Raw genomic sequence first — 13,514 nt, forward strand, 5'->3', positions numbered from 1 at the left:
GCTCACGAACTGCGGACGAAGGTGAAGCTTTTCCCTGCTAACGCCACCGACAAAGTCCAGCCCGCAGACCGCTTCCCGATTCAGCGTATCAAGGACCATTGGCGTCGCCTTGCCGAGCGACGGAATACGGAAGTTATTCGGAATGGTGATTGGAAGACCGGCAATTCATCATCAGGAAAGCTTGCAAACCCTGGAAAGAAGTTCTTTTTTGAACTGGCAGCTGGGTGCATCCGCCTCGTCAACTTAGAGAAAGACAAAAACGGAGAAAATTGGGCAAATAAGTCCATGGCTCAGTGCGGCCTGGATCTTCCTCGTGACGGTGTCTGGAAAGTCGAGCAGCTCAGTAGAGAGCTTCAAGAGATTATAGCGATGTATCCTGACGCTTTTACGACGGATACAAGGAAGCTGCCAGGTCTGCAAATAAATAGTGGTACATTGTTTGTATTCATAATGCATAAATATATTTTTCTACTTTTTCCAAAAGGACTTACATGGCAGTTGCAGACCCCTAAGGGATCCTTCTGTGTTATCGCTGCCCGCGGACTCGAACCCGCGATATTGCGCGTGGAACGACGCGGCTAAACCTCTCCACCAATGCCGTCGTTTATTACGAAAGTGCAAAAATGTCGCTCGTGACCTTTCTTGGAATAAACCGGTAATAGTCGTGCACATATTTAGTCGTACACCAAAATTGATCATGAGCAATTCTAAGCATTTTGGGGATGCGCGGTAAATAGTCGTGCCACGACTAATTAGGGTGAACGGTGTACAGCCAATCACAGAGCATCCGTGTACTCCTTTGAAAGTCCTACGCAGCTATCACTAAACTCAAAAACATCGAATGGTCAGCGTTCGACCTGCCATTCTGCAAAGTCGTCTCTATCAAGGAGCTAAAGATGATCTACTCGCTAGACATGAGGTGGAGGGGCATTGTCCTTATGTACATTTACGCAGTTGACACTGCTACTGTAGCTAGCGTTTTAGGATTGTCTGTACGAAGCCTGAGTAGATGGTACCAGCGCTTCCGCGCAACTGGAAACGTTTTGAAAAACCAGCCACGCGCGAGAACATCACGGTGGCCAAAGAAAGTTTGCGACTTCGTAAAACGATATGTTTCAAGTCAACCATGCTTTTATTTTGAAGAGCTGCGGGTTGAACTAAGATCTTTCTACAAGAACACGCTAAATCTATCTATCTGCCGAGCGCTACGCTTCGATCTGAACCTGACAAGGAAAGAGCTGACGAAGCGGGCGCGCGAAAGCGTTTCTAAAGAGCGCCAGGAGTATGTGTCCCGGTTAATGCCTTTTTACAGATGGCCTGATCAGCTAGTTTTTGTGGATGAAACCATTAAAGATGGACGGTAAGTGCTTTTGTCTAATAATTTTCTACAATGGTTAGTAGCAACTAACTTTTCTATAGATCTGCTCTACGGCGCTACGGATGGTCCGCGAGGAACACGCAGTGTACGGTTTCCAATTCATTCAGTCGTGGCAAGCGTGTTTCCATCCTGGTTGCAATGGACGTTGACGGCTTTTTCGGGTGGGGAGACGTTGATGGAACTTTCACCCGCCTTACCTTCCACCACGTCTTCAAGAAAAAGGCGCTTCCGTTTTTAAATCCTTGGCCACTCCCACGATCGATTGTGGTAATGGACAACGCCAAGATTCTTATGTACAAGGAATTACAAGAACTCATTCACGCCACGGGGGCTCTGCTATTTCTTACCACCGTACTCTCCATATCTAACTCTTATTGAGGTGGGCTATTCGCTTCTCAAACGATGGATTCAACGCCACGCTAACATGGCGTTCCGAGAACACCTATTGGCGGTGTTGAAAGTAGCAATGTACAAGTGCACAATGCAACAAGAAGATGTAGGCGAAAACCTATACAGTCATTGTGGTTACAAGTCACACGAGTTAGTGATAGGCAATAATTAATACCTAAGTTGAATACAGCTTACCGTTATTTGATCACTCTTGATCCACGCCTTGCATTTCCTCATCCATATGGTCATCGTCCTCGACATTGTTGATTGGGTCAGGCATGCCAATATTTGGCGGACGTAGACGAACAGCTCCAACTCAAATCCAGCGTGCCCGTTGTGTCTTCGCCTCGCCCGGTGCCAAAATTATTCGACTTGGGCTCTCATGGCTACAGCTTCTTGACAAACAACCTCGAATTGCTTCTGCTTGGCATGGTTGCTGGGCTTAACGTATATGTCGCACTCCGATCGCCTCTGGCCTGGTAGCTTGCTTGCGAATAGCTCTTCCACCTTTGCCCTCAAAACACGGTATCCATCTGCAACAGCGAACAAAAAAGGAGGAGAAGGAGGAACTTTGTCTCGGCACGGTTCAAATAGAAATCCATTCTTAATGCTCGAACGGCAGCTTAGTGTATCTGGTAGCGGTAGTAGCTCAGCCATCGCAAGCGTACTGCTCTCTCAGCAACTTCGTATCTCTGCAAGTGGCATACGCATCGACAGCGTCAGATATTTAATTAATCCCTCCACCTCACGCATACTCTCCCTTACCTCCTCTGCCCGCACTTCTTCACGTCCTCATCTGCTGTTCTTCAGCAACTGCCACTCGTCTTTCACCGTGGGTCTTCTCTTTCGCCCTGCTGCTGCAAGTGTCAGCTTAGCTTCCCCAACACACCTGAGTACAGCAACAGAAACCCACCAGGAGGAGATGAACGTATACCACAGTTCGGCGAGCGCTCAACCGCCGAAAGCGACGCAAGTACTGCTACTTGGCGCGAGTTGACGCGTCGGGGGTGTGGCGGGGCGTGTCAGGGGCGCGGCTGTAGGTGGTGGCGGGCGTGGCGGGCGTGCCGCAGAAGCACAGCCTGCGCGGCTCGACTCTCTTGGCTGCCAAAGCTTGAATAGCTGTGCCAACTATTTCAGGTAAATTTTACTGTGCACATCTAAGGATAAGGAAGTCTCTTTTAGGCGCACAACCCTTACGTAAGTCCCGGAGTGGTTACCGCAACCTTAACTGTGAGACATGTAAGGTTGCCTTTGTAGCTTATGGTTGCTTTAGACGAATTTAAAAATTTCCGCTGAAAATTTCAGTTTCTATACTTTCAAAAACTCGTAAGTTCGTTTCGTTTGTATAAGTACGCAATTACAGAAAAAGTCATTTTAAGTACGCTTCATTCATAGCCTCCCATTTCGAAAGCGCACGCAGAGTGGCGCAGCGGGAGAAGGACGGAGGAAGTTCACGACGGCTTCAGGGACTCTCCAGTCACCCACGAGAAACGCGACATCAGGCGTCATGTCCGGTACGCCTTTTAATAACAGAAGAAAGAAGCTATACTACGCTATATAGTAAAATGGATCTGTTTGTATGTCGAAGGGCGACGTTTGCGTAGCAAGTCAACTAACAGCTCACGACCACACTACGCTCAACTTACACTGAGCATAGAGAAGGACCATTCCAGCGATGAGGATTACAAACCTGATGATGAAGATATCGATGTCGACGTTCAGAGCACAGAACGGGGTAAGCTGTGCAAGTTGACCTTAAATTATTGCTACTTATCATAATTATATGTATATATATATGTGACATACTAACAGGTGTGAAGTGTGGAGAGAATACTGGACATAAGGATGAAGATGTATCTGGAGAGGAGAACAAACTGGTAGAAGTGAACAAAAAGGAGGAAGAGGAAAATAAGGGTGCGTTCATTGGATCTATTCTGTCGTCAATGGTAATGATATATCGGTCGTCAGTGGTAATGATATATCTAAATATTGTCATAAAAAATGTATTGTACGCATCTTTGCAGGTAGCACCCCCCCAAAAAAACCCACAGGTAAAAAAGTCACGTGCCTCCCAGGATAATACAGCTTCGCTCCATTATTGCGAAGTGTCGACAAGCAAAATATGGCATAGCGAGGCGACGTGAGGATACCGCCAGAAAACGATAGCAATCATCTGCGAGCTGCTCTAGTCGAGCAGGCCGAGATGAAAACTCTTGCTCCTTTCCAAATGACACAGACTGGGGTGAATTTGACACTTTACTAGCGTCCTACACAAAAGCAAACAACCTGCACTTTCGAGTTCGCAGTTCCGAGTCGACTGAAACGTATAACCGGTATGTATTATGTTTATTTATGCTATGTAATTTATCTAATGGTCGCCTAACCTTAATTTGTAGGAGTCACACAGACGAGATATTTTTAACTTTCCGCTAGCACCATAGGGTTTTTCGGTGCACTCATGGCGTTTCTCAGCATTCTCGATCTACTGGGCAGCGCACACGCAAACCACGGATCTGTGGGTGCTTGGCGCGCTTCACACCCACCGTGATGCTTATGGATGACGGAACATTTCAAATTGTCATCCAAAATAAGGTGCGTTGCTCTATATAGTTTCGTTTTATACTATACTTAAAACAACTGACAATCTGCCTTTCTTGCAGAATCATACACACTCCCATGTAGCTACTCGTGTTGAAGCTGCTTTGTATTTGACAAGTAAAACGATTCCAATTGACGAGCAAGACCTTGAGGATGTGATCACCCTTGCGGACGCCCGAGCGTCTTCCAAGCAAATTTCGAATTATCTGAACGACCGTATTGGTAAGAATCCATAATTTTTAAGGTCTATTTCCTGGCATAATATCAATTAAAATTATTTTTCCGCATATAGGATGTAGAATCACCCCTCAGCAAACTCGCAACCTCTTGCGCAATATTATTGGGCGGGATTCAGCGGAGGATCGTTTGAAAAACATGCTTCACGCGTTGAACCAGCTAGACGGAAGTGACGTACTTGTCATCCAAGACGAGATGGATGTCACATGCGGAATAGTGATGCAAACGAAGCTACAGAAGCGAATATTCGAGTTATGGGGCGAGACACTTGCGATGGATTTCACACACGGCACCAATAATCTGGGCTATCACTTGGGTACGTAGTTTTACAGCGACCTTTGGGCAACCCTACAGCAACACCAGTAGGGCAACTCTGGAGCAGCTTCAGTTTCTAACGAGAAACATCGCTTTGTGTGTACAGGCAGCCTTGTGGTCACTACTGCTACTGGTAGGGGGTTTCCAGTTTTTGACTTCGTCTGTCTAAATGAACCGGCCGTGACCATTTCAACGATCCTAAAATATTTTAAGGATAAAAATCCAGGGTGGAGGGATATTACATCAGTTGTGATCGACAAGGATTTTGTGGAATGGCGTGTACTCAAAGATACATTTCCAGACGCAAAAATTTTGCTGTGCCAGTTTCACGCAATAACATATTGGAAGAAGGTGATGCGGAGATCTAGTTTTCGGTTGACGGTATCTCAACGAGATAACCTCATTATGCTGATGTGTAGACTGTTGTATAGGTACGCCACATACTGCTTTTTATATATAACCATCTGACTTACTTGTATGCTCATAGCAATACGAAGACTGATTACGACTCGCGATACGAGGCGTTGAAGCGGTACTGTGACGTCAATAAAGGCATAACCATTTTCGCCTATTTCGAGAAGAACTGGCACTCGTGCCGAGATATGTGGTCCAACTTTTCTCGTGGCAAATTTTTTACAGCCGGCAATACTACTACAAACCGTGTGGAATCGAATTGGATTCAAGTAAAAATGCTTCGGGGACACAAAACGCGGATCGACAAGACAATCGCGGGACTACTTCAGCATCAAGTCACTGTGGCGCATCAAATCATCCGTACTGTTGGGCAGCATTGCTCGTCCACACGCTTGCCGAAATCTGTCACCCCCTTTTTGAGAGGTGTTGCTACAAGACTTTCTTCTGGTATGTTACTGAAAGTGACAAGAGAGTGGGAGCGTTTCGTGACTCTCATGGCCAACGCCAAATGCGAACGAATTACGTCTAGTGTTTCGCGATGGAAAATTCACTGCTACAACGAAACACACAACTGTGACAGCGTAAAATGGACGTGCTCATGCCTATTTTACTCGAGTCATAATCTGCCTTGCCGGCATCTGATGCTGTTGGCCTCTACAGAGCATGAACTGGAGGCACTTCCCGCCGCTGCAGTTAAAGAGCGATGGAGTATGACGTCTGCGCTGGATATACAAGAGGAGTTAGCCTCCGCGGCAGCCTTGCTGGAGCCAATTGTGCAGATGTCCAAGCTAAAGTCGCCGAAACGGTCGCCGGAAGGGTTGCCGGAAGGGTTGCCGGAAGGGTTGCCCTATCAACACCAGAAGGGTGGTTCTTCTCCAGTCAAACAGGTGGTGTACGTTTGACTTCGTCGCAATGAACGCGCAAAACATACTTACGCTAAGGCTATGATGGAACCTCTCCTCGAGCATTTGTCGAACATGTCAAGTTCCGAGTTTTACCAAAAGCTAAGTGCGTGGAAAGACACAATCGACGAGGGACTGAAAGGCGGGACGACTAAGGTGAACACTGCCCATGACACTGAACACGCTACTGACTGGGAGAATGAGAGTGACGTATTCAGTGGGATCGATCCTACCGAAGCTATTGAGGCAATCGACATAATGAAGATGTTTGAAAGTGAAACCGAAGATCTCTCTGATAACAAGCACATTCCGGAGAATTTCGAAAGACGAGACGATACTGTACGTTCGGCTGAGGCAAGCGGTACTGTAGCGACCGGTGCTCCCGCACTGAATCGTAAGACAAAAGTGCAAGAGCGACAAGTGGACATTATCAGTGTGCCTAAACTAGTGCGACGAGGCAAAGGGAGAAGTTAATTGAAACAGTTGAAGCTTGCTTGAGGGGCCGATCGACTAGCAGTTCATACCTACCCGAGTCACTTAACAGTTTCACTTAAAGAACTGGTGGCGTGGGCTAGGTATACTTCAAATCTAAAGGAAGTTCTAGTGATGATGGAAAAATACCCCGTCCAGCTGGAGGATCCGTACCTGCGGTGTCGAACTATGGAGTGTCGTTGGGAAGTCGTGCGCCCACCTGATGTCATGTACAATTTTGTGATCCCTTCGGATCTTGCTCGGTCAATGCAAGCCGTGACGGTAACAACAGCGAAAAATGGTAACGCCCCTGACAAACTGGACAAGGAGCAGAAGAAGCAAGGATTTGTCAACGATGTCGTTGTCACTATTGATCCAAAGATCTGGAAATTCAGCGGGTGAGTCCACACCGACGTCACGGTTGCTTATAGGGTTGCTGTAACCCGTAAGGTTGCTGAATGGTCGCTGTATCAAATATGAATGCTGCAGGGTTGCTTTAATATGGTACACTAACGTTGTGTTTATTTTTTATGCAGTGAATACGTGGGTGCCTTGATGACATTCTACGATGTTAAGGCCAAGTGTAGATCTTGGATTGAAGACAGGAAATGGCTCGAACAAGACTGGAGACGCGTCGGGTCTGGATTGGAGCTTTTCGCTGTTGAAACGAAGACTGCAGGTCTATCAGATGCCGCTGCCCGGAGTCGGCACCAAGTTCTAGCCAATGAGGCTATTTCAAAGTTTACATCAAGTAAATTGCGCACTCAATTTGTGACAAGGTCCAGTTCAGTTTTTGTTGGCTTCGAAAACATTGTGGGAAATCCCTGTCGAGGCTGGTTGAACGACAGTGCACTTGATTTTTGTCTGGAAGCTATTGTCGAATCAAACGGACAGTCACTATTGCTGTCGACCCTAGTGGTGGATTTTGGTTGTACCAAAATACCCAAGACATCTATCCAAGATACAAGGTTCATTGTCCATCCAGTGAATTTAATGCAAGTCACTGGGGTCTGATTGTGGTCCTAATCGACCATGACGATGCAGACAACAGAACACGTGTACGACCAATGATGTATGAGCCTCTTATCGACGAAGAATATCGTGGTGAAGTTGTTGAGGTATGGCAAGGAACTACGATGAATAACGAGCGGAAAGAAGGCCTTGTCGACTTTGTGGGGCGGTGGCATGCCTACTCTGCATTGGGATTTAAACTAACGATAGAACCGGAATTGTGGATTGAAACACCACAACAGCCTGACCACGTAAGCTGCGGAGTACTAGTCGTTGCGCAAGCGTATAGCTACCTAACGGGGAGTATGCAGCTTCAGCAGAACCAAGTATCCAAAGAAGACGTCAGTATAATGCGCCTAAAATGCTGTGGATGATGATATGTCATTCGCACGAACGCTCGTCATCCGAGTACGAACTAAATAGGGTGAACCATGTCCAGCAGCAGTTACAGGATCAACTTTGATAAAGTAGGCCAAGCTGATAGCACTTCAACACGATTTTGGCAGGTCTTGATATCTTCTTATCATTATTCAGCTTGTTCATTACAAGCTCCAGCAGCACTCTTGATACCTACTTATCATTACTCAGCTTGTTCACCAGGAGCTCCAGCAACATTCCAAACGATAGCGTCTCCATGCGAGATAGGGTCACGTTTTCATCTTTAACAGTCTTAGATAATTCGTACCCGTGGTCCTCCCTCTCTTCGATAAGGGCTTGGACCTCTAGTTGAGCCTTCATGATCATCTCCAGACCCGTGCTGATTTGCTCCAACTTCTCCTTCAATGCCGCAAGCTCCTCAAGACGTGCGCTTACCAACTGCCGCGCCAGTGCTGCCTCCTTCATAGCAAATCTGCGCTAGATGTCAGAAAGAAATGGAGCTCATGCGAACTTAGCTCATATATCTAAATTTAGACAATTAAACGGATAGTTGTAATTTTGTGGTCCACAGGTAACTGACGACATGTAATTTATAATAAATTTCGTTTTGCTAAGGTTGCTTCTGGTTTGGCCAGGTTGCTGGAAGTGTTGCTTTAGTGACAAGGTTGCTATATATTTCGTCGTCAGATTGTAAATGGGGAAACTTATGGTTGCGGTAACGCCATTCCGTAAGTCCTCTGTAGCAGTGGCAAAAGGTCAGAAAGGCACAATAGTAGTACGTTCAGCCCAATAGGGATTAATTCGAGATTATGTGCCCACACCAATAGTAGGTATCGATTTGATACAAATTTCAAATGAGACGATTTTATTTTTCTACCAATTTGTATAAACGTCACAGGTTTCACTCCAAGTAAAGGTTTGGCATGGGTATAAATGTATAGAACCTTGGTGTACGAAAGAAAATAATGCTTACTTTACAAATGATTGGAGATGTTTTTTTTAGAAATTTTTTTTTTAGTTTTTCTTACGGCTAGGTGTTGTGCTAGAATATCACTATTATCGTATTTGTAGATCTTAATAACTATAAAGAGGTCTGTAAACAAAGCTGTCGAGGCCCGCAGCGGCATTATCCGTCCACCTCTAGCTCTTGTTCGGTAGAAGCTGCAGTGGTTTCAATGCCTTGCTGCTGCCACTTGACGCAGCATCGAGACGCTGAGGATCCTGGACATGGTGATTTTGGAGCTCTCGGTATTTTTCGCGAAGTGATAAGTCCGCTCGTATGTGTCGTTAGGCCGTATCGGGCCAGCCGCCGCGGGCGCCACTAGTGGTGGGACTCGGCCGGCTCAAAACTTCCCCGAGCAGAGCGGAGATAAGTAAATAAGTGGACGATAAGTAGACGAGCAGAAGATTAGAGTATCATGTAGGTAGAGTGAAGATAACCGCAGCAGCTCACTCAACGCCGCAGCGACGAAATATAGTGCCCTCGGGCGGTGGTCGCCGCAGCTGGTGAGCTCGCTGAGAAATTGTGGTTGTGAGCTTCTGAAAGAAACAATCTTTCCGGTGATCGAAAAATGATAACCTCACTCAAATCGTATTGCCTTCTTAACAGATTTACACATTCTGGATGTGCTGGAGTTTAGTGTGGTAATGTATCTTATCTGTATGTGATTGTAAGAGCAGGTACGGTAAAAATCAACCGATTTACAAGTGATCGAGTCTAGTTTTAAAAATAAGGTGTTCAAATCGGCAAAATGTAAAGCAGCAAGAAGAAAAAAAAACACTCAGGACAACGAATCCCTCCCGGCTGATTGGAAATTACTACGAATTTGTAAGGTTTTATTAAAAGTATTGCGTTTAAGAGAACAAAAGACCCCGCTGATGGTAAGGGAGTTGGTGCGAAGCCTTTGGTTTTCCAGGGCTACTAGCGCTGCGCAGCAGCACTACCAGCCCAACCCTCTACACCTTTGCCAACCTAAACCGGCGAGATTGTAAAGCAAAATGGACTGAAGTAACTAAAGTAACAAACAAATTTTGGAATTATATTTGAAAAAGCGACTCTAGAGCAAAACAAATTTAGTGTAACACTAACCACTGGCTTCGAGCCAGTACCAGCGCCACACGGGCTTGCCGCCCGAGCGCGGGTGCTACAGTAGACGCTTACACGAGTGGACGAGACTGGGCCCTAGTGGCGGACTGTAACGGCATTCCAGCCACTACAGTTACATGTACAGCCCGCAAGATTGTCGAGCGTGGGACACCGGACGTCAAGACCAGAGGTGGTGCGTGCACAGCGTGCACTACAGTAAGTGCACGCCTGAGATGGAGGAGGCGCTACATGTACAGTGTAGTGGAGTACGTCGAGGAAAACGGCTTTTATACACTTGCGCAGACGCAAGAGATGCTGTGGTTTGACTTCGCAGCTCACGTCGTCTCTATCAGCAAGAAACTATGTGATAAATTGTAAGCAGTCAAGCAGTAAATATTTGATTTACACTAAATCTGCATTGCTCTACACTGAATATTCCCAAAACAATGTTTTTTTAAAAAATGATTTTTTTTGGGGTCATACCTCTTTGCGTTACAATCTCGCCGGTTTGGATTGGCAAAGGTGTAGTAAAAAAATGAAACGGTTTTAGATTCTCAAACTTGGCGGTCGAACCAATAATACTATAGTTCTGGGGTGGCACGAGAAATTTTCCCGCCCTTCTTCAAAACTAATTGAATTACTAATCAAATAATTTAACTAGAACCAATATCCCCAAGTTGATCGATTGTACGCTACACGTATTCTACGGACTCAGACACAAACTATTTTTAAAACTTTCCAGCTCAGCTCTCAAAGAAAGTTTAATGATGCGCAACAGTACATGGATGTGTATGATACTGCATTCCAACGGGCATATATAATAAACCAACCTGTTTCTTTTCCTGGCCTGCATGACTTTATGTTGCACTTGACAAAGTGCGCGATTACCAATTCCAAGCCATTCACAATGCCAATAGCTACTCCACTTTTCTTTCGACTCTCTCGATTCCACCCATGCAAGTTCTATTATGGTGCTTACTGATCGGTTTGTCCTTCCTCTTTTCACTTGGGGATGCGTCTTTGGTGGCCAGCAGAGGTCGCAAACGTCATTTTTTGGCTAACTGTACCCGTCTGAAAGCCGAGTTTCGGATGACCATGACTAACCGTTCGGACTGTTCGGACAATATAGGTCTTTAGAGGAACCTACAATGCTTAGTTAGGGTTAGCTAGGGGTGTCTTCCAGATGTTGGTCCCTATCTGATGAGTTTTGTCAGACCTAATTTGTTGAATAATTTTGCTGATTGCTCTCTCAATATAGCTACCTGTGAAATACAACGTTGGGAAGGTCATATTGGTCGTTTCGACGCAGGAAGAGGCCGGCATAGTGTAGAGCAAGAGTAGGCAGGTGACTGTAATATCGCAGGGCGCTTTAAGTGTGCATGTACATGTACATGTCCACGAAGCTGCGGTGCTCTATCGACACTAAGGAATAGCAGTGCATAAAGTCCTGATTACGACATCTGCTGAACTGTAATTGCTCCTTACCAGCCATAAAAGTCCTCGGCAATTGTAAAATTTGGCCATATTCACCCCGCCGTTCACTCCGTCGTCCAGCACCCCACTTGTCCTCAGTCGTCGCAGCCTAGCAATGTTTATCATGATGGCTACCGTTGTCCAACAGGACGAGAATGGATATCACTAATAACTGATCCTGTCTGTGTTTTGTCCTTGATTCTTGGACAGAAAAAACACACACACAGCGTAATCTGAGTTCAATATGTGTCTCATGGTATAGATATTACCTAAGGGAAATGGTCAATTTAGTAGCCACTTTAAACAGCTTGCACACTTTGGTCGATATTTCAAGAGGAATAGTCCAATTGAAACGCTACTTGCGCCATCGAAAACAGCAGACACACAGCTAGTTTTGTGATTTTTTACTGCTTAAATGCAGTAGTTTTGCTGCGTTTGTGGTTGGGCGCTACATTTGACGTACTTGTCCGTTTAGTAGCCACATTTGACTTAATTTCATTAGCTGAAAACTGCAAGAAGGCAAAGGGTTAGGGGAAGCAAATCCTGCCTCAAGTTATACTTTCATCATTTCAGTATTATAAGCAGTTTATAAACTGCCACAGCCTACACCCATGTCTCTACCGTCGCTAGCACCTGGTCAGCTCTCTTCTTCCTGGACGATACTGGTTTACTCGCCTTGATACGTTACTTGACGCGTCTTCTTCAAGAAGCGATCACCTGCTTGTGCTCCCTCGTAGTGCTAATAGCGGTTTCGTCAACATTACAAACTCGTGCTGCGCCAATTTTGTGCTTTTTCATGACCTTAGCTAGGGACGAGAACAACACTGCAAGATCGCGTTCTTCCACTTCGTTACGGCATTTAGAGACGGGCTGTGACGTCTTTAATGTGAGGGACGAGTGACGCTCCAGGAAGCGGCTCAGCCAGCCTTCCTCCATCAACAAGCCGCACACCAGCTGAGCATTCTGCTGCGCCTTCTCAAGAAGGTCGTGGCGGCTTACAGGGTGCCCGACCTGCTGCCTCCCAAGCACCCAGTCTTGGAGGCTTTCTTCTGCATCATCTGGTAGCATAGAATACCGACCGCGGCGGTTGGGCTTGCGAGGAATCCCTTTCGGAGCTAGAGCGACGTAATTCTTAAGTGTGCTGTGGGGATCTCTTGTGTTCGTCGCTCGTTGTCTTCGTAGTGGTCCCCGAAAGCACCTCTTAAACGGCAGCGTCAGGTTCTGCGTCAGACCTAAATGCGCGGAGCCTTCCCATTGAGCCAGGGCTTGAAAATGGGCGGGAAATATCCAGATATAAAGTGCTTCAGGTTCTTACTAATGGTCAATTTAGTAGATTTTCCCAGTTTAGTAGCCGACCTATTTTCAGCCAATACCGTCAATGGACCCATACGGTTACTGATTTGATACGCTAAAACTACAATTGCTTCGTCTAAGTACAAACCTGAAGCACTTTATATCTGGATATTTCCCGCCCATTTCCAAGCCCTGCTGAATAAAAAGGCTTCACGCACCTTATTCTGACGCAGAACTTGACGCCGCCGTTCAAGAGGTGCTTTCGGGATTCACTACGAAGACAACGAGCGACAAACACAAGAGATCCCCATAGCACGCTTAAGAAGTACGTCGCTCTAGGTCGGCAAGGGATTCCTTGCAGGCCCTACCGCCGCGGTCCGCATCCCATGCAACCAGAAGACGCAGAAGAAAGTCTCCAAGACTGGGTGCTTGGGAGGCAGCAGGTCGGGCACCCTGTAAGCCGCCACGACCTTCTTGAGAAGGCGCAGCAGAATGCTCAGCTGGTGTGCGGCTTGTTGATGGAGGAAGGCTGGCTGAGCCGCTTCCTGGAGCGTCACTCGTCCCTCAC

At 46.3% G+C, this 13,514-nt stretch overlaps 2 protein-coding genes across 2 annotated transcripts; one reads left to right on the plus strand and one right to left on the minus strand.

Moving 5' to 3' along the window:
- Nucleotides 1–2,131: 2,131 nt before the first annotated feature.
- On the minus strand, nt 2,132–2,425 carry PITG_02149 (uncharacterized protein; the record flags this gene model as incomplete). The annotated part of the gene is made up of 1 exon (XM_002907071.1): nt 2,132–2,425. The coding sequence occupies one exon, from the start codon at nt 2,423–2,425 to the stop codon at nt 2,132–2,134; it is 294 nt and encodes a 97-aa protein (XP_002907117.1).
- Nucleotides 2,426–9,269: 6,844 nt separating this feature from the next.
- On the plus strand, nt 9,270–11,317 carry PITG_02152 (uncharacterized protein; the record flags this gene model as incomplete). The annotated part of the gene is made up of 5 exons (XM_002907072.1): nt 9,270–9,342; nt 9,573–9,600; nt 10,207–10,446; nt 10,842–10,867; nt 11,310–11,317. The coding sequence occupies 5 exons, from the start codon at nt 9,270–9,272 to the stop codon at nt 11,315–11,317; spliced, it is 375 nt and encodes a 124-aa protein (XP_002907118.1).
- Between the last annotated feature and the right edge of the window lie 2,197 nt (nt 11,318–13,514).

Source organism: Phytophthora infestans, genomic scaffold (assembly GCF_000142945.1).
Source record: "Phytophthora infestans T30-4 supercont1.3 genomic scaffold, whole genome shotgun sequence".
NCBI classification, from domain to species: domain Eukaryota; phylum Oomycota; class Peronosporomycetes; order Peronosporales; family Peronosporaceae; genus Phytophthora; species Phytophthora infestans.